The 27,960-nt window shown below is 43.0% G+C and overlaps 2 protein-coding genes and 1 pseudogene across 2 annotated transcripts in view; all 3 read left to right on the forward strand.

Annotated features, from left to right (window-relative positions):
* The window catches only part of RIOX1 (ribosomal oxygenase 1), a 33,419-nt gene extending 26,517 nt beyond the window's left edge, over nt 1-6,902 (forward strand). The window contains exon 3 of the mRNA XM_064571313.1: nt 6,886-6,902. The gene's annotated coding sequence lies outside the window, so the exon portion shown is untranslated. The remainder of the gene's footprint in view (nt 1-6,885) is intronic.
* Nucleotides 1,951-9,256, forward strand: LOC123862207 (programmed cell death protein 5-like; annotated as a pseudogene).
* Nucleotides 9,257-10,364: 1,108 nt separating this feature from the next.
* LOC123861764 (acyl-coenzyme A thioesterase 1-like) lies at nt 10,365-15,894 on the forward strand. Its single transcript, XM_045901171.3, has 3 exons — nt 10,365-10,935; nt 12,947-13,149; nt 14,781-15,894. The coding sequence occupies exons 1-3, from the start codon at nt 10,365-10,367 to the stop codon at nt 15,363-15,365; spliced, it is 1,359 nt and encodes a 452-aa protein (XP_045757127.1). The 3' UTR covers nt 15,366-15,894.
* The last annotated feature ends 12,066 nt before the right edge of the window (nt 15,895-27,960 follow it).

The following is a 27,960-nucleotide window of genomic DNA, read 5'->3' on the forward strand; positions in this document are numbered from 1 at the left end:
TCTGGCTATAACCTCTCAAGTCTCTTAACTCCTCTCTGCATATTCCTCCCTCTACACAGTGGAGCTTCCTTCTGTGCCCTCATCTGCAGTAGCCTTTCCTCCATATTTGACAAATTCTATCCATTCCTCCAGGCCTAGGTCAGTTCCTACCCACTCCAGAACTCTTTCTTGACCTATCCAGGCCTCCATATCCCACACTAATTTATAAATCACTCCTAGTCTGTACCAGTTTTTTTTTTTTTAATTCCAGTATAGTTAACATACAGTGTTAAATTAGTTTCAGGGGTACAATCATGATTGCGTACCAGTACTTTCAACTCTCAATCCTATGACACCTCACACTGTTAATTATTTGGCTAACTATATTGCCCAAGGACCATGTCTTCTGTCTCTGCTGTCCTTCAAAATCACCCAGTATTGCTACATTGCTTTCCATATTGCTACATGGTCTTCATTGTTAAAATGTTTAACAGCTACAGAATATTTTACCAAGTAGGTAAATCACCTTTTCCTTAATTATTGGGCAAGCTGTTTTCAGGTTTTAGCTAGCATGGAAAACACTGTAGAGGGCGCCTGGGTGGCTCAGTCGTTAAGCGTCTGCCTTTGGCTCAGGTCATGATCCCAGGGTCCTGGAATCGAGTCCCACATCGGGCTCTCTGCTCAGGGGAGAGCCTGCTTCTCCCTCTCCCACTCCCCCTGCTTGTGTTCCCTCTCTCACTGTCTCTCTGTCAAATAAATAAAAAAATCTTTAAAAAAAAAAGAAAAGAAAACACTGTAGAGAACAAATGCCTACATTTAGTACTTTTTTTTTAAGATTTTATTTATTTAATTGACACAGAGAGAGACAGCGAGAGAGGGAACACAAGCAGGGGGAGTGGGAGAGGGAGAAGCAGGCTCCCCACTGAGCAGGGAGCCCGATGCAGAAAGGGCTCGATCCCAGGACCCTGGGACCATGACCTGAGCCGGAGGCAGACGCTTAACCAACTGAGCCACCCAGGCGCCCCGGTTTATTTTATTTTAAAGAGACAGTGTGTGCGCGCAAGCAGGGGGAGGCGTAGAGGGAGACGGGGAAAGGGAGAGAGAATCTCCAGCAGACTCCCCTCCGAGTGCGGAGCCTGACATAAGGCTCTGTCCCAAGATCCTGAGATCATGACCTGGGCTGAAACCGAGAGTCAGATGCTTAACCGACTGAGCCACCCAGCGCCCCTACATTTAGTGCTTTTAAAAATAATTTTCCTTCTGGGGTGCCTGGGTGTCTCAGTCGTTAAGCGTCTGCCTTCGGCTCGGGTCATGATCCCAGGGTCCTGGGATCGAGCCCCGCATCGGGCTCCCTGCTCAGCGGGAAGCCTGCTTCTGCCTCTCCCACTCCCCCTGCTTGTGTTCCTGCTCTGTGTCTCTCTCTGTCAAATAAATAAATAAAATCTTTAAAAAAAAAAAAAATAATAATTTTCCTTCTGAAGTCCTTCCTTGGTCTAATAATGATAATTGACAATTAGGAAGTACAAACATACCATAAGAGATATTATGGGTTTGGTTCCAGACCACTGCAATAAAATGAATATCATAATGAAGTGAGTCAAATGAATTTTTTGGTTTCCCAGTGCATGTATAAGTTTGGTTTACACTATACTGTAGTTGACAGAATGTGTGATAGCATTATGTCTAAGAACCAACGTACATCCCTTAATGAAAAAATATTGCTAAAAACTGCTAACCATCGGGCGCCTGGGGGCTCAGTTGGTTAAGCGACTGCCTTCGGCTCAGGTCATGATCCTGGAGTCCCGGGATCGAGTCCCATATCGGGCTCCTTGCTCAGCAGGGAGTCTGCTTCTCCCTCTGACCCTCCTCCCTCTCATGTGCTCTCTCTCTCTCAAATAAATAAATAAAATCTTAAAAAAAAAAATGCTAACCATCATCTGAGCTTTCAGCGAGTTGTGATCGGAGATCACCATGACAAATACAGTGATAATGAGACAGTCTGAACGATTGCAAGAATTACCAAAATGTGACACAGAGACACAAAGTGAGCAAATGCTGTTGGGAACATGGCACCAGTAGACTTGCTTGACAGGGTTGCCACAAACCTTCAATCTGTCAAAAACGGGAGTATCTGTGAAGTGCAATAAAGTGAGGCCCAATAAAATGAGGTATGCCTGCACTTGGTCAAGGGCTTTACATAGGGAAGATACTATAATGTGTATGGGCAGAAGCGGAGGCTCCAGGGGGTAAATGAATTGCTTCAGGTCATACAGGCCATAAGTAGAAGAGCCAGGTTTTAAACCTCGCTGCCAGACTGCAACTCCAGAGCATGTAACCTCTGTGCCACGCTGGCTTTCCAGGACCTTCTCTCTTCAGGACTCAATTTGGTCCACTTTCTTCTGCCTATTAAATCTGACTGGTGGGTATATTTCTTTTTGTTCTCAGCCTGCTCTTATCTAGATGTCACTAGGCCAGAATTGATAACCTCACTCAAATTAAATCATACATGATTATTAGTATGACATCAGTTTTTGCACAGAAAACTCATTTAGTTGTTCCATCTCTTCACAACTTTGAAGGCAACATGGCCATAAGGGCACGGAGTATTTTAAAAGTTAGACCAAAAAAGTTATGGCAAGGGTAGAAGGGGGTCACAAGTGATAATTTTCTGAAACAGTGCCTACTCTCACTGGTTGAAGATGAATTATTAGATGAAAACAATATTCATGTGCTCATGCCTTGTGTATTGCCTAATAGAATATTTTATCACTTTTTTTTAAGAATTTACTTATTTGACAGCACAAGAAGGGGTAGTGGCAGGCAGAGGGAGAGGGGGAAGCAGGCTCCCTGCTGAGCATGGAGCCTGATGCAGGGCTTGATCCGCTTAACCGACTGAGCCACCCAGGTGCCCCACATTTTATCATTTTTAACATATCAGTGTGTCAATTCTTGCTCCTAAGGCAGGGGGCATTTTGATCCCAAACACTTGAAAAACGGATGAGGACTGGTTTCACCCCAAGGTGACTATACAGAATGATTTTGGGTGTCCCCAGATATATATACCCTTTAGCCAGTGGCATACAGAATCTTTGGTTACAATGCCAGCATCCCAGAAAGAATACCGTATTAGCATTATCAGTTATTATAAATTGTCAAGGGATAGTGATTCTCATCTAATATGATGGCTTGTTGAAAAGCGGGAAACTCCCGTGTTTTGAAAAGGAAAGAGGACAGGACAAAATGTCAAAGGGTTTGGTCAAGGGTTTTGTCCTAGATGGACTTAGGGTCAGAAGACAAGTGTAAGGCCAGGTTCTGCACTTCCCAGCCCACCTGGTTTGCCTCAGTGTGCCAGTCTGAAAATAGAGTGTGATACCTGTTGTAATTTAGTGTAGCTATGAAGCTCAAAATTAGGGAACATGTATGAAAGTTTTTTTGCAAGCTTCATAGTATTACACAACTGTGAAGGATTATCATTGATTTAGAGCATGGACTATTGTCCCTAAAGGTAAGTCTCTGGGGTCCCACAGTTAGATGGTGCATTGGACATCTAGGGAACAGGTTAGGAATACTGGGGCCCTTGGCAATTAAAAGAGAAGGTGGATAGAGAGGGAAGAAAAAAACCTATGTATGGAGTTTGGAGCCTCCATATTATCCAAATTTAAATGTTACCTAGACCAACATTGAGGCAAGGTCCTCTCCCAACAAATGGCCCCTTAAGAACCAAAAGCAGGAGGTGCCTGGATGGCTCAGCCAGTTAAGCTGTCTAACTCTTGATCTCAACTCAGGTCTTGATCTCAGGGTCATGAGTTCAAGCCCTGTGTTGGGCTCTGTGCTGGGCATAGAGCCTACTTAAAAATAAATACTTTTTTTTTTTAAAAGCGCCAAAGCAGAGTGGCACATCCCAGGTGCCTTTATGTACGGACACCATAAGAAACTGAGGAGCGCCGGGGTGGCTGTTGGTTGGGTGCTTCCTTTGGGCTCAGGTCATGATCCCGGGGTCCTGGGATCGAGCCCTGCGTCCAGCTCCCTGCTCAGCAGGGAGTCTGCTTCTCCCTCTTTCTCTGCTCTTCTGCTCCTCTCCGCTGCTCATTCTCTCTCTCTCAAATAAATAAAATCTTCGAACAAACAAACAGACATAAAAGAAATCGAATACACAGCATCCTGTAGTCCGTCAAACCTGGCATAACTGCAGACCAGGTAATCTGGTAAACAGCTATCACTAGCATTATCTCTGCACCTCTAGGAATCTGGCTAGACAGGCAGGAGTCAGGTTAGAAGGGTTAGGCCACATGCCTCCACGTAAAGCCTAATAGAAGAATCCAGATTCAAATGAGTGATATCTCAAAGGTTCCAAATTTAGTTCCACCTCTCGGTTCACCTTCCCAGTCCCCTGCCCTGACACCCTGATCTGGGACCTTTATTCTGCAGAAATAATTGAAGTGGGCTGAATAATTCAAGCTAAAAAGAGGAATACCTTGCTTTTTCCTTGTTATTAAAGCAGCAGAAACCACCAGAGGCGGCTAAAAAGCAATAAACCTTATTAGCACAGTATTTCTGAGAGCTTTTAAAAAGTAATAGACTCGGGCGCCTGGGTGGCTCAGTTGGTTAAGCGACTGCCTTCGGCTCAGGTCATGATCCTGGAGTCCCGGGATCGAGTCCCGCATCGGGCTCCCTGCTTGGCGGGGAGTCTGCTTCTCCCTCTGACCCTCCCCCCTCTCATGTGCTCTCTCTCATTCTCTCTCTTTCAAAAAAAAAAAAAAAAAGTAATAGACTCACCTCCACCCACAGATTCTGAAGTTTTAAGGTAGGGCCCAAGAGGGGACAGTCAGCTTCCAGGACAGTATTAATGGTTAAGGACCTTCTGTAACAAGATCATTTGAGGAGCTTGTTAAAATGCAGAATTCTGTGTCCTACATCCCAGAATATTGATTCAGTAGGTGGTAAGTGAAGCCTAGAAATCTGCATTTCAACCAGCTCTCACAGGTGTTTATACACATTAAATTCAGAGAAGCCACAGCCCCAATAGGTATCTGTGGGGGGTATGAAGGAAGCATGATGGTGGGGAGAGCAGGATCAGGGAACACAGCCTCTTAACCTGGTTCGTTTCACATCCCTCCCCGCTGCTGCCTCTTTCTCATCAGAAAGGTCCTTCATTTCTCCCCCCTCTACTTTCTAATTCCTGTTCCTTGCCATGCCCTTACACAGATCTACTACTGTCTTCTGAGATTACTACGGAAACTCTGCCATAAACATGATTCTGTTCTAACTCTTATCGTTCAGATTTCAAAACTGAGGCCTAGAGAGAAGAGATACTATAAAGATCACAGTACTGGTTAATCCCTGAAGCAGTCCTGACCCCTTTGACACCTAATCCAAAATCTTTTCAACTACTTCAGACTGCCTCTCATTCAGCTGATGCTAAAAGCTCTTTTCAGATACTGGTAAAGTAGCAGTGTTTTGAAATTACCTTCAAGACGGCCTCCTGCAACTCAGTCTTCAAGGGGAAGCAAGGTTCTGCATCTTAAACCTTCCTTCGTTTCTTAGGTTCCAAAGCTGTTTATATTGGTTACCAGGCAACCACCTCTTTAGAATTCCATGGGTCTACTGACAGAATTTGCAGGTTCAATCAGTGGTATCCTCAGCTATTTATTTAATTTCCTTTTGTAAACAACTTTGGGAAACTGCATTGTATTTACTGATGGATGGCACAACGGATTTCTTGGTCATTCTTTGAAAATAAACCTCTAAGTCTGTGCAGCTCAATATTTTTTCCCCCTACAAGCATTCATAAGTCCTGCTGAGAAAGAGGAAACACATGAACAGCCCACTCTGGCATGCTTCAGATTACTAGGCTGATAGAACAAATAGTAAAGTAGAATGGGTCTGTCTTTGGGGTCTTTTCCATTCCCCTTTCATCTCCACCTCCACTTAATCTCCTTCAATCACACAGTTTAATTCCATCTCTCCTGCTCCTCAAATCCTGGCTAGATAATCAGGTGGTGACACTGTTTTTACAAGGCAACTCTTCAAATCCCATATTTCTATTAGTAAAATCCCAGGCCTCCAGAATACTGGTCTTTAGGAGTTCCCTTATGAAAAGAATTTGTCCTGACAGCAGAAAAGATTTCTGGGCATGAGGTTCTGTCTGTCTTGTTGACCTGGGGCTGTTCAGGTGGTCGCCGGATCTTGCTGACCAACTTAAACACTCACTTTAGTGCCGGGGCTCAAGCTGTGCTTAGACCCTGGGACCCTTAAATAAAATCTTAAAAAAAAAATACCCTGAAACCCTTACAAAAGGGGGAAAAGACTGAAAGTCTTAAAATTAAACAGAATTACCATGTGATCTAGCAATTCTACTACTTATGAGTATATACCCAAAAGAACTGAAAGCAGGGATTCTTAAACAGGTATTTGTATACCCATGTTTATAGCAGTACATTCACAATGGTCAATGTGGAAACAATCCAAAATCCATCAGTAGATAAACGGATAAACAAAATGTATTGCATACATACAGTAGACGAGCCTTAAAATGGAGGGAAGTTCTGATACATGCTACATATATGGATGGACGTGAAAGACATAACTGAAATAAGTCAGACAGAAAAGGACAAATACTGTATGATTCTACTTATATGAGGTACTTCGAATAGTCAAATTCCTAGAGACCAAAAAAAAATATGGTGGTTTCCAGGGGATGCAAGGGTTTTCAGCTTGGGCGATATAGTTCTGGAGATAGTGGTGATAGCTGCATAACACTGTGAGTGTACTTAACTATACACTTAAAAATGGTTAAAATGATAAGTTTTAGGTTTGTATAATACCACCATTTTTAGAAACCCTATTTAATTGTGAAAGCCATGTTATTTTTTTTCTTTTATCTCTCGCTCTCTTTTTTTTAAGTAGGCTCCATGCCCAGTGTGGAGCCCAAGGCAACCCTAAGATCAAGACCTGAGCTGAAATCAAGGGTCCGATGCTCAACCAACAGAGCCACCCAGGCACCCCAGCCATGTTATTTCTGACAGAAATTCTGGACAAAGAAGAAAATTATAACTATCCAAAATACCCCAAAGCCTAAGAAACAACAGTTTGGGTAATTGTTGACTAGTTTTTTTTTTTTTAAAGGTATCAATACACATTTTTTAAGGTTATATGGATCTCTACCTGCTTTCAATGTCATGAGAGTTTCCTCATCATATTCTGCTATAACATCTTTAATGGCTACATCTCTTCTGTTATATAACTGCATCACAATTAAATTGATTAAACCAAATTTATATTGCTAGTTTGTTTCTCACTTTTCCTCTATTAAAACAACAATATGGGGCGCCTGGGTGGCTCAGTCGTTCGGCTCAGGTCATGATCCCAGGGTTCTGGGATCGAGCCCCGCATGGGGTTCCCTGCTCCACGGGAAGCCTGCTTCTCCCTCTCCCACTCCCCCTGCTTGTGTTCCTTCTCTCGCTGTGTCTCTCTCTGTCAAATAAATAAAACCTTTAAAAAACAAAAACAAAAAAACCAAAAAAACCCCAACAATATGATAAGCATCCTTATAGCCAATATATACATACATTCACAAATACTTACTTAGGAGAAATTCCTAGAAGTGGAATTGTGAGTCAAAGGGAATGTACCTTTTAAATATATATTTTTTAAGGTCATACCAGTTTATGCATCCATCAACCATATATGAATATGTTTTACAAATCTTTAACATAGGACATATCATGTAAGAACAATTAAAGCATAATGGTTCAGAGCACAGACTGGAATCTGATTGCAAAGATATAAATCCCAGTATTTCAGGACACCTGAGTGGCTCAGTCGGTTAAGCATCTGCTTTCTGCTCAGGTCATGATCCCGGGATCCTGGGATCAAGTCCTGCATCAGGCTCCTTGCTCCATGAGGAGCCTGCTTCTCCCTCTGCCTGCCACCCCCGCCTGCTTGTGTGCGCATGCACTCTCTCTCTGACAAATAAAATCCTTAAAAATAAATAAATCCCAGTATTTCTAGTTGTTTGATCTTCAGCAAATCAGTTCCTCTCTTCCTCAAGGCCTTAATTTTCTCGTAAGGTTCTTGTAAGGATTAAGAACTATAATTATTTACTTTCTTTAGTTTCTGTGCACAGAATACACTGAAATATTCCACAGAACCAGTGCAAAACTAATTAGAGCTACAGGGAACTGCATGATTAATAACCAGCAGGACATAAGAACATTTGAAACTAGGTAAAAAGGGTTGGTTGGGAAGGTCCTTGAGGGTGGTCTCATGGGGAGCAGTGGCAAACAGGTGTGGGCTTGAATCGAGCTTAAACAATTTGCAGGTTTCTCTAATAAATATGAAAAAATCAGGAATGTAAAATCAAATACAAGGTCATGGAAAGGGCCTTAAGTTTGATGAAGAACCCACTACTAGGTGGAACCCATCCATAGCTTATGAAGAAGTGGGGAAAAGGTGAGAGGTCCCAGATGAGAGAGAGAACATTTGCCTAAGTACAGCAAACTCGACAAGGCAGTATAATAACTATGATCTCACTCGGCTATTTTTACACCTATAAGGAAGGAAGCTGTGGTCACACAGCTAGTAAAACTCCAGGCCCCTTAAATGTGGGGATGGGGGAGGAAGTTAAGCCTATACACAGGTAATACACAAGCAAAACACCATGATGCACACTTTTAAAGGTCTTATGATAATTAATGACAGTGAATTACTCAACAAACTGATAAAATTCAATTCCTGTCCTTCAGTCCTCTTAGCTGTTAAGAATTTGGCGACCAGGAGTGTGGTCGCGGCTGCTCAACCCCGGACCCCTGCACCACGGCGGAGGAGGGGCTGGAGGCTCTGAGGAAGCAGAGGCCGTCCGGACTGCGGGCGAAGCACGGGGGTCCGGGCGATGCAGCACAATGGGAAGCAAAGCACAGGGAAGCAGAAATGAGAAACAGTATCTTAGCCCAAGCCCTGGATCAGTCAGCCAGGTCCCGCTTCAGTAACTTAGCACTTGTAAAGCCCGAAAAACCTAAAGCAGTAGAGAATTACCTCATACAGATGGCAAGATAGGGACAACTAAGTGGGAAGGTATCAGAACAAGATTTAATAGAAATCCTTGAAAAAGTAAACCAACAAACAGAAAAGAAAACCACAGTTAAATTCAACAGAAGAAAATCATGGACTCTGATGAAGAGGACGATTATTGAAATTTAAGATGTTTAGAGACTGGAACTTAATGGAAGAGTTCTAGGACAGATAATACTGGGTAGAAGTGAAGATCTGATTGTTTACTTTGTTTACTATCTACATACCTTTTTTTTTTTTTTTAAGATTTTATTTATTTATTTGACAGAGAGAGGGAACACAAGCAGGGGGAGTGGGAGAGGGAGAAGCAGGCTTCCCGCGGAGCAGGGAGCCCGATGCGGGGCTCGATGCGGGGCTCGATCCCAGGACCCTGGGACCATGACCTGAGCTGAAGGCAGTCGCTTAACCAACTGAGCCATCCAGGCGCCCCTATCTATCTACATACCTTTTAAAAAAATAAACCTGTTATGCAAAAAAAAAAAAAGAATTTGGCGACTGGAAGGGCGCCTGGGTGGCTCAGTGGTTAAGCTTCTGCCTTCAGCTCAGGCCCTGATCCCAGGGTCCCAACCCCGCATCCGGCTCCCAGCTCAGCGAAGAGCCTGCTTCTCCCTTTTCCTCTGCCGGCCCCCCGCCCCTACTCGTGCTCGTGCTCGATCTCAAACAACTTTTTAAAAAATGATTTAAAAAAAAAAACGGTGGAAAAATAACAAAAACACACTCAAAATTAACTTAAAAATTTTTTTTTGGCGACTGGAGACTTTCCTAACTGCCAGAATCCTTCAGGGCCAGCCCTTATGCGGCAAACTGCACAGGCCAATGAGCTCCTGAGAAGCAGAGCTAGGAAAGTCTTCCCTGACATAAACTGCAGGGTTTTCAGCATGAAGTTCTTTTTGTTTTTTTTTTTAAGATTTTATTTATTTATTTGAGAGAATAAGAGAGAGAGAGAGCATGAGAGGGGGGAGGGTCAGAGGGAGAAGCAGACTCCCCGCCGAGCAGGGAGCCCGATGCGGGACTCGATCCCGAGGCTCCAGGATCATGACCTGAGCCGAAGGCAGTCGCTTAACCAACTGAGCCACCCAGGCGCCCTCAGCATGAAATTCTTGTGTGTCATTTTCGCTCTTGCTTTTAAAGGTAAGCCACTGACCTGGTGGGATAGGAGTCAGTCTGGCCCTCCAAGATCAATTTGGCGGGCTACTCGGCCCCACTGGCGCTTAACATGCGGATGAGGCAGCCCGCCGCTAGAGGCTCTTTGAGCAGTTTCTAACTTTCTTCACTGCCCTGTTCACTTGACACGAGAACTAAAATCAAAAGGCAAAATGGTGTCCTCCACCGGCGTTAACCTGCGAGCTTCCGGACTCGGCCGATGGAGCCACCTGCCGGGCTCTCCAAAGCTGTGGTCTGGCGGCCGGGTCCCATGGGCCCCTGCTCGGAAGACAGCGACCTGGAGCCTGGAGCCCGCGGGCCGCTGCAGCTGGGACGAGCCCGTGCGCATCGCCGTGCGCGGCCTGGCCCCGCGACAGCCCGTCACGCTGCGCGCGTCCCTGCGCGACGAGAAGGGCGCGCTCTTCCGGGCCCACGCGCGGTACCAAGCCGACGCCGGCGGCCTCCTGGACCTGGCGCGCGCGCCCGCGCTGGGCGGCAGCTTCACGGGGCTCGAGCCCATGGGGCTGCTCTGGGCCCTGGAGCCCGAAAAACCCCTGGTGCGGTTGGTGAAGCGGGACGTGCAGACGCCTTTCGCCGTGGAGCTGGAGGTGCTCGACGGCCACGAGCCGGACGCCGGGCGCGTCCTGGGCCGGGCGGTGCACGAGCGCGACTTCCTGCGGCCGGGCGTGCGGCGGGAGCCGGTGCGCGCGGGCCGGGTGCGCGCCACGCTCTTCCTGCCCCCAGGTGAGCGCCCCGGGTCCCAGGCCTGCCTTTCTCTTGTCTCCTGCACTTCTACAGACAGTAAGGAGGTAGCTCCCAACATTACAGAGGTCTGTGGGGGCCTCAAAGTTGGCTCTGGTGGGGAGATGGCTCTGCCTCTCCAAAACTGAGAGGTCAGTTAGAAGACGTAAGGGACAAGACAGCTGTAAGTGAAAACAAAAACATAGGTAGTTCCAAGTTTGTTTTTTTTAAGTTTTATTTATCTGAGAGAGAGAGCACAGAGGAAGACTGGGAAGGAGAAGCCGACTCCCCGCTGAGCAGAGAGCCCCACGGGGGGCTGGATCCCAGGACCCTGAGATCATGACCTGCGCGAAGGCAGCCACTTAACAGACTGAGCCACCCAGGTGCCCCGGTGGTTCAAAGTCGTTTTTTTGTTTGTTTGTTTCTTTTTTTTTAAAGATTTTATTTATTTGACAGAGAGAGACACAGTGAGAGAGGGAACAGAAGCAGGGGGAGTGGGAGAGGGAGAAGCAGACTTCCCACGGAGCAGGGAGCCCGATGTGGGGCTCGATCCCAGGACCCTGGGATCATGACCTGAGCCGAAGGCAGACGCTTAACGACTGAGCCACCCAGGCGCCCCTGAGTCCCATGCTTTCTAAAACTAATGATGTATGATTAACATAACACTAAAAAAATTAAAAAAAAAAAAAAAGAGTCCCATGTTCTACCGACTGAACCAGCCAGGCGGCGCCCCTTTGTCAGAGAGAGAGAGAGAGAGAGAGAGAGGCAGGCAAAGGGAGAAGCGGGCTCCTTGCTGAGAAAGGAGCCCAATGTGGGACTCGATCCTGGGACCCTGGAATCATGACCTGAGCCGAAGGCAGACGCTTAACGACTGAGCCACCCAGGCATCCCTTTAATGATTTTTTAAAAAGATTTTTTATTTCTTTATTTGACAGAGACACAATGAGGGAGGGAACACTGGCAGGGGGAGTGGGAGAGGGAGAAGCAGGCCCTCTGCTGAGCAGGGAGCCCGATGCGGGTCTCGATCCCAGAATCCTGGGATCATGACATGACCTGAGCTGAAGGCAGACGCTTAACGACTGAGCCACCCAGGCGCCCCCCCCCCTTTTAATGATTTTTTTTAATGATTTCTCAGTATAGCAACTTTGCTTCTAACTCTCACAGTATATTAAGGTTTAAGAAAATTAGCATGAAAGGGGCACCTGGGTGGCTTAGTCGGTAGAGCATGGCTGCCTTGGCTCAGGTCGTGATCCCTGCTCAGTGGGAGTCTCTGCTGCTTTTTCTCTCCTCTTTCTCTCTCTCTCCCTGCCCCTCCCCCCCCACTCTGTGTGTGTGTGTGTGTGTGCGCGCGCACACACGCGCGCACGCTCTCTCAAATAAAATCTTTTAAGACAACAACAACAAAACCCAAAAGCAGTTTTATTCATTCAACAGTTGAAGGACGGGTTTCCAGGCTGGGTTTCAAGTCTTTGGAGATGATGAATAAAGTCACTACAAACTTTTGCATACACGTTTTTGTGTGAACACAAATTTTCATTTCTCTTGGGTGAATACCTAGGAATGAGATTGCTAAATCATATGTACGTACGTGTTTAACTTTATAAGACATTGCCCGGCTGTTTTCCCAAGTGGCTGTATCATTTTACATTTCCACCAGCAGTGTACGAGTGTTCCAATTGTTCTACCTGCTCTCTAGCATTTGGCATTGTCAGCTTTGGGGGTGGAGGGGGTAACGATTTTGCTCTTTTCATTGTCTGCTTGTAAATTATTTTTCATTACAAAAGTAAAGCATGCTTTTTGTAAAAAATCTGTGGGGCTTTGGGGCTCTGGGTATAGGAGAAATGTGGATTGAGCCTATGCCACTGTCTGGATCTTTGAAGACCAGAGAGGTCTTCTAGCATTTCTGATTGTCAGTAGAAAACTTTGACATCACCAAGTAGGCAACACAGGGCTTTTGACCCCACTGCAGAGAGTTTGGGAAATAGTTCAGTTTTGTGCTTTGTTTCTTCCAAAGAACCGGGGCCCTTTCCCGGGATTGTGGACATTTATGGAGTTGGAAGTGGCCTTCTGGAACAACGAGCTAGTCTGCTGGCTGGCAAGGGTTTTGCTGTGATGGCTCTGGCTTATCATAACTATGAAGACCTCCCCAAAGGCCTAGAGATCCTCCACCTGGACTACTTTGAAGAAGCTGTGAACTACCTGCTGGATCACCCTCAGGTTGGAACTTCTGAAGGTTTTATGATCTATGTATCGGTGTCTTCATAACTGCTCTTAGTTTTCACAGAACGTGACAAGTTCACCACCGCCACTCCCAGTCCCCAATACACACTACCACTGAGTCGCTTCTCATAGACCGTTTCTATGCAATTTTATGTTCTCGTATTTCCTGCTAGTAAAGATGTTCTTAGTTGGTTTGGAATTTTAAATTCTAGTATTTTACAGGATATCATAATAAGCCCAAACATATTTGAGAACCCTGGCTTTGAAACCGGAAGTAGAGGGAAAGGGGAAGGGGATCACTGTCTCCAGAAGGCCCTACGTTAAATGTTCGTGTATAACAACCCTCTCTTCTTCATGGCTCCTCTGAGAGCACAGTGTTAAGTATTAAAGAAGAACTGGGCAGCCAGAAACCTTGGTACTAGGCAGTGTTTTGAGGGTCATAGGCTCGGGGTATCAGAGGATCAGGAGATAAGCACTGCTTATTTTACGGTTCAGAGCTCAGTGGATGGGAAGCTTTGGAACTCTTAGAAAAGGTGATAGTGTGCAGTGGCACCAGCATGAGATGTGGACAGACAAGAGTTAAATCTAAGTTTTTATTTCACCAATTGCCAACCAGCCCTGTGATCTTGCGGCCTCTCTTTCCTCCTCTGAAAAGTTGGGATGACATAATGTATCATTTCATTTCCTAGTACTTTTCCTCTAGGAGGAATAAATGGTTGAAAAGAGTCGAGGGTGCTGTTGTAGAAGCCAGAAGGAGAAAAGGACTGCTGTTGAGAGGTGAACTGGAGGGCCATTTATAATAGATGTTGGTAACTGTGGCAAGAGCAGTCCTCATGGGATGCTGCAGACCCAAACTACCCTGAGGGGATGGGGTAGAGAAGGGAAGACTGAAAGAACAACTGAGACAATTGGTCCCCGCAAATTTTGCTGTGAAAGAGAGTAGAAAACTAGGGCAGAGTGGATGTGAGGTCAAGGGTTTGTTATGGAAATGTTATGAAAGTAGAGCATTAAGCATGCCCATGGGAATGGGCCAGAGAAGAAAGTGATGAAGAAGGAGAGAGATGATGCAATTGTAGGAGCAAGTTCTGGAGAATGAGAGTGGAGGAGATTCCAAGTGCAGGCAGCAGGGGTCAGCACAGAGGAACTTTGGAAACCAAGGGAAGGCAAGAGAGCTTGAACTCCTGTGGAACTAAGTAGACGCCGCAGGGTGAAAAGAGGCGGAGTCCCTACTGGAGAGCTTTATCTTCTCCACCTGGTGTGAAGAGCTGACAGTGAAAGAGAACAGGGTTAAAGGTTAAGAGGCTTGAGGTTGTAGGAGAGGTATGGCATGGTCTTTTGGGGCAGTGGAAAGCAAACGTAAGTGAAATGTGGAAGGATGGATGGGAAAAACGAATGCTGAGAAAGCAGAGTACCCTCCACATGGTTGCTGAAGTCACCAAGAATGATGATGGAGAAATTGCAGAAAGGAAAATAGAGAGGAAGAATAAGTGAATACCCCAAGGTTGCAAAACTTGGCCAATGGTAGAGCCCAGTCTCAGGCTCAGTTGCACCTATTTTCCAATTCCAGGCACTGCTCATCACACTGCACTGTTCATGGCTTCATTCTCCTTCCTCTGTCGTTTTCTCAGGTAAAGGGTCCGGGAGTCGGGCTGCTTGGCAGTTCCAAAGGAGGTGAACTCTGCCTGTCCATGGCCTCATTCCTGAAGGGTATCACCGCTGCCGTCATAATCAATGGCTCTGTGGCCGTTGTCGGGGGAGCCTTACACTACAAAGATGAGACCTTGCCCCCTCTGGCTATAGACCCAAGTCGAGTGAGGCTGACCAAAGACGGTTTGGCAGACATTTTGCATGTCCTGAACAGCCCTTTGGAAGGAGCTGACCAGAAGAGTTTCATTCCCGTGGAAAGGGCAGAGAGTGCCTTCCTGTTCCTTGTAGGTCAGGATGACCACAATTGGAAGAGTGAATTCTTTGCTAATGAGGCCTCTAAGTGCTTACAGGCCCACGGTAGGGAGAAGCCCCAGATCATCTGTTACCCTGGGACAGGGCACTACATTGAGCCTCCTTACTTCCCCATGTGCCGGGCTTCCCTACACATCTTCGTGGGTGGTCCCGTCATCTGGGGAGGGGAGCCCAGGGCTCATGCCATGGCCCAGGTGGATGCTTGGAAGCAGCTCCAGACTTTCTTCCACAAACACTTGGTGGAGAAAAGTTAGGGGGACTCTCCTGAAAATATAACCCACTATTTGAAGTTTAGGAGGGTGAGACTAATAAATGCTAAGCAGCAACAATTAAAGACAGTTCACCTGCTGTATTAACACTTTTGGGTTTTTATTCCTTTCTTTTTTTTTTTTAAAGATTTTTATTTATTTATTCATGAGAGACAGAGAGAGAGAGAGAGAGAGGCAGAGGGAGAAGCAGGCTCCCAAGGAGCAGAGAGCCCGATGCGGGACTCGATCCCAGGACCCTGGGATCATGACCTGAGCCGAAGGCAGACGCTTAACCATCTGAGCCACCCAGGCGCCCCTATTCCTTTCTTTTTATTTATTTATTTTTATTAAAGATTTTTATTTATTTGACAGAGAGAGACACAGTGAGAGAGGAGACACAAGCAGGGGGAGAGGGAGAGGGAGAAGCAGGCTTCCCGCCGAGCAGGGAACCCGATGCGGGGCTTGTTCCCAGGACCCTGGGATCATGACCTGAGCCGAAGGCAGATGCTTAACAACTGAGCCACCCAGGCGCCCCTATTCCTTTCTCTTTAAATGACATCACCATTAAAAATAGTCTCCATATGGGACACCTGGGTGGCTCAGTCAGTTAAGCGTCTGCCTTTGGCTCAGGTCATGATCCCAGGGTCCTGGGATCAAGTCCCGCGTGGGGCTCCTTGCTCAGCGGGGAGCCTGCTTCTCCCTCTCCCTCTGCTGCTCCCCCTGCTTGTGCTCTCTCTTTCACAAATAAAGAAATAAAAAAAAAATCTTAAAAAAATAGTCTCCATACAAGTTATGTCAGGAATGAAAAGAGAGCCGTAAGTATAAGCAACTTTTGTTAAAGATTAAATATTGGAACATTACAAGTGAAGATGCCGTCTCCTTTCAGTGTTCTTGCCACTGTCACTACTGTCGGGGAGCAAGAATTCCTGTCCCATCGTAGGTCCTTCTAGCTGGCTAAGAATCAAATTGACAAGAGACAGATTAACAGGAGAAAATCAAATCTGATAGCATATGCACAGGAAATCCGTACAGACATGGAGATTCCAAAGACAGGCAAAACAAGGTATGTACGTCATCCTGAACTAAGGAGAAAAGATTAGGGGTCTAGGACTTCGGAGGGAAGGAATGCACTTCACAGGGCAATAAGAAGAGCAGATGTTTGATAATTAGATGTTTACCCGGCCATACAGATGGGTCACTCAGACACAGTTTATCTCTGTTAATAACCCTATTCTGGGAAAGACCCTCAATTTAGATTCTTCCATGTAGTTAAGGGAAGGGCGAAAGTTTCTCTTGAGCCCGCAGGGTCTCAATTGCCTTCAGCTCAAAATAATCTAGCCAAAGTGGCCCATCAATCCCTAGGCTACCATTATCCTCCACAAAATAATCTTTGTGATGATTTTCATGTGTGTCCTTTCACATATCCTGCTTTAACATGGATATATATATACACCAATAAAAAAGGTGTTTTGTTGCATAAATGTCATTTTAAAAATATTGATTTTACAAAACAAGTAAGTGCTGGGAAGAGGCAGCTTTTACTTGACACAAACCTGATGCCACAGCAACACATGGAACTGATGACAGTGGTTTTATTTTAGTCCAGGAAGGGGGAGAGCAGTTGGGAAAGGAAATATGCTTCCAAGGCACCAATTTTATGCCAGTCATTTAATCCTCACAACTCTGGGAGATAAGAGAAAGAATATGTGCAAGCACAGCTCTTGTTCATAACCTTTTTTTTTTTTTTTTTTAAGATTTTATTTATTTGACAGAGAGAGGGAGAGCCCAGCACGGGGAGGGCAGAAGCAGAGGGAGAAGCAGACTCCCTGGCTGAGCTGGAAGCCCGATGTGGGACTTCATCCCAGGACCCTGGGATCATGACCTGAGCCAAATGCAAACGCTTAACCGACTGAGCCACCCAGGCGCCCCTGTTCACATTTTAAAGCAAATGTAATCTGCTAGAGTCAGTGATTGCTGTTAACATTTGTTTAACCAAAAAAAGATGACTGTGATATCAATCTAAAACTCTTCTCCCTAACAAAATTCAGATATTTGCACATTGGGCATTACACACTAGCAAGGTTGTTTCTGGTAATTAATTAGGAAGGCTTGGAAATTGATGGTTACATCCATGGGCCTTAAGATTAAACTTCCAGAGTGGAGACGTCTTCAAGAAAATATTTACAAATAACATTTGGAAACATATTCATAATTATAGAAGAACAGGAAGATTATTAAGATGTAAATATGGCAACTGGATCTTTTCCAGCAGCAACAATTAAATTGTAATTATGTAATTACAGTAATTATGACTTACTTACATTTCCTTTCCACTTCTGTTTTATCATTGAATTTTCTAAATTGCTACATGACAGAGAATCCTGCCTCAGATTCAGACAGCACCTAAATAAATAAAATGCCGTCTTGAAAAAGAGCTCTTGGGGTGCTTGGGTGGCTCAGTCATTAAGCGTCTGCCTTCGGCTCAGGTCATGATTCCAGGGTCCTGGGATCGAGCCCTACATCGGGCTCCCTGCTCAGCAGGGAGCCTGCTTCTCCCTCTCCCACTCCCCCTGCTTGCATTCCCTCTCTCGCTCTGTCTCTCTCTGTCAAATAAATAAAATCTTAATTAAAAAAAAGCTCTTAGTAGGGGTGCTAATTAGAGAGACTTGTGGTCTCTGGCTCTACCAAGCCAGGACTAAACCAGAAGAAAACTGAAAGCCAAAAGAAACAAAAAGGTATGAAAGAGTCGAAGATTGGTTGGTTGTTTTTACATGAAGAAAATGTGGTGCTTATAGTTTCTAATCTCCACTCACCTCAGTGGGCTCAGGGATGCTTCTGCCCATGGCCAAGAAGGTAATAGTGGGGCTGGGGGCTTCTCTTCATACTACCGATTGTGCTTTCTGCATGCTTTCCTCAGCACATGGGCAAGAAAAACTGGACTGGTTTAACTATACTCTCCAAGGTAATTTCTTCACTGTTTATCATGCTGGAATACTTAGTGTCCTCAAAGATTCTGGAGCAGATTCCTGAGAGAGCCTCAGGACAGAAGAAAAGAAGTTAAGAGGTGGATGACCATGTCCCTTGTAGACTAGGCCTTGCAGCAGACACAGGGAGGAGAGGAGCCCCTCTAATCCTTTCTGAAATAAGATGGATGTATAAACAAGTGGGGGAAATAACATTTTAGTGTAGAGATAGAACAGAATAAAAGTGCCATATGGACAGTATTACATAAGGATGGGACAAACCACATCTAACTTGGTGGAAAGGTGGGCAGGACTTAAGAGAAGTGGCATTTCAGATGAAACTTGAAGTATAGGTAGGATTTAAAATTGGTTATGGCTTTTTTTTTCCAGGAAATATACGTTTATTGTAGAAATTTAGAAAATACTGAAAACTTAGAAGTCAAAAGGCAGGCAGCTATACTTAGTTACACTACCAAAGTGTACAGCATGGAAAGGGGGACAGGGAGTAACTCTATAATGAAGAAGCATAACAAACACTACCTTAGCCAGGTAAACATCAGGGATAAATTGTGTTGATATCACGTAACCTTGGTATGACCAGTGTGTTGAAAGTGGCACTTCACCCCTGCAGTCTTCCTCCCAAGAACCCATAACCCTAGTCTCATCATGAGAAAAGCTTCAAGCAAGCCCAAATTAACGGACATTCTACAAAATAGTTATATTTTGTATATATATCTCAAATATATAAAACAGTTAATAACAAACATAAAGGAACTAATCGATAATAATACAATAATCATAGGAGACTTTAACACCCCACTTATATCAATGGACAGATAATTTAAACAGAAAATCAGCAAAGAAACAATGGCTTTGAATGACACACCGGAACACATGAATTTCACAGATATATTAAGAACATTTCATCCTGGGTGCCTGGGTGGCTCAGTTGGTTAAGCGACTGCCTTCGGCTCAGGTCATGATCCTGGAGTCCCGGGATCGAGTCCCGCATCAGGCTCCCTGCTCGGCAGGGAGCCTGCTTCTCCCTCTGCCCCTCCCCCCTCTCATGTGCTCTCTGTCTCTCTCATTCTCTCTGTCTCAAATAAATAAATAAAATCTTAAAAAAAAAAAAAAAAAGAACATTTCATCCTAAAACAGAATACATTTCTTTTCAAGTACACATGGAACATTCTCTAGACTAGATCACATATTAGCTCACAAAACAAGCCTCTACAAGTCCAAGAAGATCAAAGTCACACCATGTATCTTTTCTGACCACATTGCTGTGAAACTAGAAGTCAACCTCAAGAAAATATCTGGAGGGGCGCCTGGGTGGCTCAGATGGTTAAGCGTCTGCCTTCAGCTCAGGTCATGGTCCCAGGGTCCTGGGATCGAGTCCCGCATCAGGCTCCCTGCTCCTTGGGAGCCTGCTTCTCCCTCTGCCTCTCTCTCTCTCTGTCTCTCATGAATAAATAAATAAAATCTTTAAAAAAAGAAAAAAAGAAAAAAAAAGAAAATATCTGGAAAGACCACAAACACATGGGGTTTGAATAATATGCTACTAAACAATGAATAGGTCAACCAGGAAATAAAAGAAGAAATAAAAAATTACATGGAAACAAATGAAAATGAACACAAATGTGCAAAACCTTTGGGATGCAGCAAAAGCAGTTCTAAGAGGGAAGTTTATAGCAAAGCAGGCCTACCTCAAGAAGCAAGGAAAATCTCAAACAACCTAACCTTACACCTAAAGGAGCTAGAAGCAGAATAAACAAAGCCTGAAACCAACAGGAAGGAAATAATAAAGATTAGAGCAGAAATAAATGATATAGAAACTAAAACAAAACAATAGAACAGATCAATGAAACCAGGAGCTGGTTCTTTGAAGAAAATCAATAAAATTGATAAACCTCAAGCCAGAATTATCAAGAAAAAAAGAGAAAGGACCCAAATAAATAAAATCACAAATGAGAGAGGTGAAATAACCAACACCACAGAAATACAAACAATCATAAGAGAATATGAAAAACTATATGCCAACAAATCGGACAACCTACAAGAAATGGATAAATACCGAGAAACATATAACCTTTTAATACCGAAGCAGGAAGAAATAGAATATTTGAACAAACTGATAACCAGGAAAGAAATTGAATCAGTAATCAAAAAACTCTCAAAAAACAAAAGTCCAGGACCAGATGGCTTCACAGGTGAATTTACCAAACATTTAAAGAAGAATAATACCTATTCTTCTCAAACTATTCCAGAAAATAGAACAGGAAGGAAAACTTCCAAATTCATTCTATGAACCAGCATTATCCTGATACCAAAACTGGATAAAGATCACCACTAAAAATGAGAAATACAGGCTGATATTCCTGATTAACATAGATGCAAAAATCCTCAATAAGATACTAGTAAACTGATTCAACAATACATTAAAAAAAATCATTCACCATGATCAAGCAGGATTTATTCCTGGGTCACAAGGGTGGTTCAATATTCACAAATCAATCAGTGTGATACATCACATCAATAAGAGAAAGGATAAGAACTATATGATCATTTCAGTAGACACAGAAGAAGCATTTGACAAAGTACAACATCCATTCATGATAAAAAAAACCCAAACACCTTCAACAAAGTAGGGTTATAGGGAATACACCTCAACATAATAAAGGCCATATATGAATAACCCATAGCTAACATCATCCTCACTAAGGAAAACTGAGCGTTTTCCCCCTAAGGTCAGGAACAAGACAAGGATGTCCACTCTCACCCCTTTCTTCAACACAGTACTGGAAGTCCTAGCCACAGCAATCAGACAACAAAAAAGAAATAAAAGGCATCCAAATCAGTAAGGAAGAAGTAAAACTCACTATTTGCAGATGACATGACACTATATACAGAAAACTCTAAAGTCTGCACCAAAAAACTGCTAGAATTGATAAATTCAGTAAAGTCACAAGATACAAAATCAATGTACAGAAAACTATTGCACTTATATACACCAACAATGAAGCAGCAGAGAAATTAATAATCCCATTTGCAATTGCACCAAAATTAATCAGATACATTGGAATAAACCTAACCAAAAGGTGAAAGACCTGTACTCTGAAAACTATAAAACACTGATGAAAGAAATTGAAGACAACACAAAGAAATGGAAATACAGGGCGCCTGGGTGGCTCAGTCGTTAAGCGTCTGCCTTCGGCTCAGGTCATGATCCCAGAGTCCTGGGATCGAGTCCCACATCGGGCTCCCTGCTCAGTGGGGAGCCTGCTTCTCCCTCTCCCACTCACCCTGCTTGTGTGCTCTCTCTCTCTCTGTCAAATAAATAAATAAAATCTTAAAACAAAAACAAAAACAGAAATGGAAATACATTGTATGCTCATGGGTTGGAAAAACAAATATTGTTAAAATGTCTATCTACCCAAAGCAATCTACACATTTAAAGCAATCTCTATCAGGCGCCTGGGTGGCTCAGTTGGTTAAGCGACTGCCTTTGGCTCAGGTCATGATCCTGGAGTCCCTGGATCGAGTCCCTGGATCGAGTCCCTGGATCGAGTCCTGCATCGGGCTCCCTGCTCTGCAGGGAGTCTGCTTCTCCCTCCGACCCTCCCCCCTCTCATGTGCTCTCTCTCATTCTCTCTCTCTCAAATAAATAAAATCTTTTAAAAAAAAAATTTTTTTAAAGCAATCCCTATCAAAATACCAACAGCATTTTTTCACAGAGCTAGAGTAAACAATCCTAAAATTTGAATGGAACCATAAAAGACCCTGAATAGCCAAAGCAGTCTTGAAAAAGAAAAGCAGGGGCGCCTGGGTGGCTCAGTTGGTTAAGCGGCTGCCTTCAGCTCAGGCCATGATCCCAGGGTCCTGGGATCAAGCCCCACATTGGGCTCCTTGCTCAGCAGAGAGCCTGCTTCTCCCTCTCCCTCTGCCTGCCTGCCGCTCCCCCTGCTTATGCTCTCTGTCTCACTATCTCTGTCTCTGTGTCAAATAAATAAAAATAAATAAAATCTTTTTTTTTTAAGAGCTTTTAAAAAAAAAAGAAAAAAGAAAAGCTGGAGGCATCACAATTCTGGACTTCAAGCTATATTAAAACTGTAGAATCAGAACAGTATGATATTGGCACAAAAATAGACACATAGATCAATGGAATGGAATAGAAAACCCAGAAATGAACCCACAGCTATGTAGTCAATTAATCTTCAACAAAGCAGAAAAGAATATGCAATGGGAAAAAGATAGTCTCTGCAACAAATGGTGTTGAGAAAACTGGACAGCAACATGCAAAAGAATGAAACTAAACCACATTCTTACACCATATATAAAAATAAATTCAAAATGGATTAAAGACCTAAATGTGAGACCTGAAACTATAAAAACCCTAGAAGAGATCACAGGCAGTAACCTCTTTGACATTGGCCATAGCAACCTCTTTCTAGATATGTCTCTTGAGGCAAGGGAAACAGAAGCAAAAATAAACTATTGAGACTACATCAAAATAAAAAGCTTCTGCACAGTGAAGGAAACAATCAACAAAACTAAAAGGCAACTTACAGAATGGGAGGAGATATTTGCAAATGACATATCTGATAAAAGGTTAGTATCCAAAATATAGAAAGAACTTATACAACTCAACACCCAAAAAACAAATAATCTAATTTAAAAATGGGCAGGAGGGGCACCTGGGTGGCTCAGTCGTTAAGCGTCTGCCTTCGGCTCAGGTCATCGAGCCCCACATTGGGCTGCCTGCTCAGCGGGAAGCCTGCTTCTCTCTCTCCTACTCCCCTCTGCTTGTGTTCCCTCTCTCACTGTGTCTCTCTCTGTCAAATAAATAAATAAAATCTTTAAAAAAAATGGGCAGAAAACATGAACAGGCATTTCTCCAAAGACATACACATGGCAAACAGACACATGAAAAAATGTTCATCATCACTTACCATCAGGGAAATGCAAATCAAAACTACAGTGAGATATCACCTCACAGCTGTCAGAATGGCTAAAAACAACACAAGGGACAACAGGTGTTGGCAAGGATGCAGAGAAAGGGGAACCCTCTTGAAGGATTGCTGGGAATGTAAACTGGTGCAGCCACCCTGGAAAACAGTATGGAGGTTCCTCAGAAAATTAAAAATAGAACTACTCTACCATCTAGCAATCACACTACTGGGTATTTACCCAAAGAATAAAAGAACACTAATTCAAAGGGATATGTGTACTCCTATGTTTTTAGCCACATTACTTACAATAGCCAAGAAATGGAAGCCGCCCAAGTGTCCATCGATTGATGAATGGATAAAGAAGATGTGATGTATATATATTCAGTGGAATATTATTTGGCCATAAAAAAGAATGAAATCTTGCCATTTGCAACAACATAGATGGAACTAGAGAGTATAATGCTAAGCGAAATAAGTCAGAGAAAGATAAATACCATATAATTTCACTCATATGTAGAATTTAAGAAACAAATGAGCAGAGGGAAGAGAGAGAGAGAAATAAAAAAACAGACTCTTAACTATGGAGAACAAACTGATGGTTACCAGAGGGGTTGTGGGTGGGGGAATGGGGTAAATAGGTGATGGGGATTAAGGAATGCACTTGTCATGATGAGCACTGGGTGATGCATGGAATTGTAGGATCACTATATTGTACACCTGAAACTACTATAACACTGTATGTTACCTAACTGGAATTAAAATAAAAACTTTTTAAAAATAAGAAAAATAGGGGCACCTGGGTGGCTCAGTTGTTAAGCGTCTACCTTCGGCTCAGGTCATGATCCCAGGGTCCTGGGATCGAGTCCCACATCGGGCTCCCTGCTCAGCGGGAAGCCTGCTTCTCCCTCTCCCACTCCCCCTGCTTGTGTTCCTGCTCTCGCTGTCTCTCTCTGTCAAATAAATAAAATCTTAAAAAAAAAAAAAAAGATTTGGGGCTCCTGGGTGGCTCAGTCATTAAGCGTCTGCCTTTGGCTCAGGTCATGATCCCAGGATCAAGCCCCACATCCGGCTCCCTGCTCCACCAGAAGCCTGCTGCTCCCTCTCCCACTCCCCCTGCTGTGTTCTCTCGCTGTGTCTCTGTCAAATAAATCTTTAAAAAAATAAAATAAAAATAAAATAAAGAAGTTATAACCTCAATTTTAGAATGTAATATATTTAGATCAAAGAAACACATAAAATTAAACTATTTTAAATCAATCATTTTGCATTTCAACATAATCCTTTACTCAAAAGATGAATTCCTAGTTACTACACTAAGTGCCAGCTCTCCATGACAATAGTATTACATTTATTGTGGCAGAGCACTCAAAGAACAGAAAAATTGATTTATACTTAAGATGTGTTATAATTTAAATCACTAGAGCCTTCTAAGTTTCATTCTTATGGGTTTTTTTTTTAAGATTTTATTTATTTATTTTTCAGAGAGAGAGGGAACACAAGCAGGGGGAGTGACAGAGGGAGAAGCAGGCTCCCCACTGCGCAAGGAGCGAATGAGGGACTCGATCCCAGGACCCTGGGACCACGACCTGAGCCAAAGGCAGATGCTTAACGGATTGAGCCACCCAGGCATCCCAGTTTCATTCTTATGGAGATTCAGAAAAAAAAACAAAATTATGTATATCTACAAAAATTGATATGCTGAAACTTTCTGAATAAAGTTTAATGCTCTAATGAATATTTAATAGGTATTAAAGTAATACTAATGATATTGATATATTAATGTTTTCATATTTTCTGATACTCTTAAATGGTTTTGAGAAGCTGAAGATTAATATGATATAAAGTTAATAAATACCTGGGGCGCCTGGGTGGCTCAGTCGTTAAGCATCTGCCTTCGGCTCAGGTCATGATCCCAGGGTCCTGGGATCGAGCCCCGCATCGGGCTCCCTGCTCAGCAGGGAGCCTGCTTCTCCTTCTCCCTCTGTCTACCACTCTGCCTACTTGTGCTCTCTCTCTGTCAAATAAATAAATAAAATCTTTAAAAAAAAAAAAAGTTAATAAATACCTATATTTGTATAAAACTAAACAAAACTGAAGTTCAATCCTAAACCTATCACTTCTTATTTTTTTAAAGATTTTGTTTATTTATTTGAGAGACAGTCAGAGAGAGAGAGAGAGAGAGCATGAGCAGGGGGGAGGGGCAGAGGGAGAGGGAAAAGCAGACTCCCCGCAGAGCAGGGAGCCTGATGCAGGACTTGATCCCAGGATGCCAGGATCATGACCTGAGCTGAAGGCAGATGCTTAACCAACTGAGCCAACCTGTGCTCATACTATCTCTTCTTATAAAGAACTTTCTATAAAGTTAAAAGAGAAAAAATCCACAGTTACCACATAATCTGTGTATAATTGTAGATAGATAAGAGATAATAGACAGACAGACATAAATATTTGTCTCAATGTAAATTAAATTCTCCTAAAACTCTAAATGAAACAATAATAAAGCAGTTGATATTTAAAAAGAATTAGGGGCACCTGGCTGGCTCAGTTGGAAGAATGTGAGCCTCTTGATCTCAGGGTCATGAGTTCAAGCCCTACATTGCATGTAGAGATTACTTAAATGAATAAAACTTAAAAAAAAATAAAAAGAATTATACAACACAACCAAAAGGGATATATCCTAGCTAAGCAAGGCTGGTTCAACATTCAAAAATCTATTAATGGAGTCCAACAGGCGAAAAAAGGAAAACCACATCATCAACAGATGCAGAAAGAAGCATCTGACAAAATCCAACACCCAATTCATGATAAAAATTCTCAGAAAAGTAGGGATAAAGGGGAACTTACTCAAATTGATGAAGAATATCTACAAAAACCCTACAGCTAACATCATACTCAATGGTGAGAAACTAGAAGCTTTCTTACTAAGATCAGGAACAAGGCAAATATGTCCCCTCTTACTACTCCTTTTAAACATCATTCTGGAAATCCAACTTAATGCAATAAGACAAGAAAAGGAAATAAAAAGTATACAGAATGGGAAGGAAAAAACAAACTGTCTTTGTTTATAGATAACATGATCATCTAGTAGACAATACAAAAGAATTGACAAAAAAACTAGAACTAATATGCAATGACAGCAAGGTTGCAGTACACAAGGTTAATATGCAAAATTCAATCACTTTCTTTTTTTTAAGATTTTTTATTTATTTATTTGACAGAGAGAGAGAGCACAAGCAGGCAGAATATCAGGGAGAGGGAGAAGCAGGCTACCTGTTGAGCAAGGAGCCTGATGCGGTGCTCGATCCCAGGACCCTAGGATCATGACCTGAGCCAAAGGCAGTTGTTTAACCAACTGAGCCACGAGGTGCCCCTCAATCATTTTCTTATATACTGGCAATGAGCAAGTGGAAATTGAAATTAAAAACACAATACCGGGGTGCCTGAGTGACTCAGTCGGTTAAGCATCTGCCTTCAGCTCAGGTCATGATCCCAGGGTCCTGGGATTGAGCCCCCTTTGGGCTCCATACCTGCTCAGTGGGCAGTCTGCTTCTCATTCTCCATCTCCCTTTGCCACTCCCCCACTCCCACTTGCGCTCTCACTCTCTCTCTCAAATAAATAAATAAAATCTTTAAAACACACACACATACACACAATACCAGGGGCACCTGGCTGGCTCAGTCAGTGGAGCATGTGACTCTTGACCTTGGGGTCGTGAGTTCAAACCCCACGTTGGGTATAGAGATTACTTAAAAAAATTTTTTTTTAAATTAAAAACCCCACAATACCATTACATCAGCATCCAAAACAATGAAATACTTAGGTACAACTCTAATAAAATATGTACAAGATCTATGAGGAAAATTACAAAACTGATGAATGAAATTAAACAACTAAAAAAATGGAGAGATATTTCATGTTCATGGATAGGAAGACTCAATATTGTCAAGATGTCAGTTCTTCCCAACTTGATCTATAGATTCAACACAATAAAAATCCCAGAAAGTTATTTTGTGGATATTGACAAACTAATCTAAAGTTTATATGGAGAGGCAAAAGACCCAGAATAGTCAACACAGTATTAGATGAGAACAGAGTTGGAAGACTGATAATACCCTATTTCAAGACTTGCAGTGAAGCTACATTAATCAAGACAGTGTGGTTTGGCAAAATAATAGGCAAGTAGATCAATTAAGTAGAATAGAGAGCTGCATAAATGTAGTCAACTTATCTTTGACAAAAGAGCAAAGGCAATGTGATGGAGAAAAGATAGTCTTTTCAACAAATGAACAACTGGATATCCTCATGCAAAAAGATTAATCTAGACACAGGTCTTATATTGTTCCCCCTAAAAATTATCTTCAAATGGGTCATAGACCTAAATGTAAAATGCAAAACTATGAAACTACTAGAAAATAACACAGAAAAACATCTAGATGAACCTGGATATGATAATGATTTTTTAAGTACAAGACCAAAGGCATGATCTGTGAAAGTATTATTGAGGAGTTGACCTTCCTTAAAATTAAAATTTTCTGCTCTGCATAAGACACTGTCAAGAGAATGAGAAGACAAGCCACAGAATGGGAGAAAATATTTGCAAAAGACACATCTGATAAAGGAGTATTATCATAAATATACAAAGAACTCTTAAAACTTAAGAAAACTAACAACTTGATTGAAAAATGGGC

The sequence above is a fragment of the Mirounga angustirostris genome, unplaced genomic scaffold (genome assembly GCF_029215605.1).
Source record: "Mirounga angustirostris isolate CCGP_5_RB_7025 unplaced genomic scaffold, mMirAng1.0.hap1 SCAF_9, whole genome shotgun sequence".
Lineage (NCBI taxonomy): Eukaryota > Metazoa > Chordata > Mammalia > Carnivora > Phocidae > Mirounga > Mirounga angustirostris.

Excerpts from the sequence above, each read along its gene's own strand:
- LOC123861764 (XM_045901171.3), top strand. The coding sequence starts at position 10,365 with ATGGTGTCCTCCACCGGCGTTAACCTGCGAGCTTCCGGACTCGGCCGA. Across the intron at positions 10,936-12,946 it reads CACGCTCTTCCTGCCCCCAG|AACCGGGGCCCTTTCCCGGG; the intron begins GTGAGCGCCCCG and ends TTTCTTCCAAAG. Across the intron at positions 13,150-14,780 it reads ACCTGCTGGATCACCCTCAG|GTAAAGGGTCCGGGAGTCGG; the intron begins GTTGGAACTTCT and ends TCGTTTTCTCAG.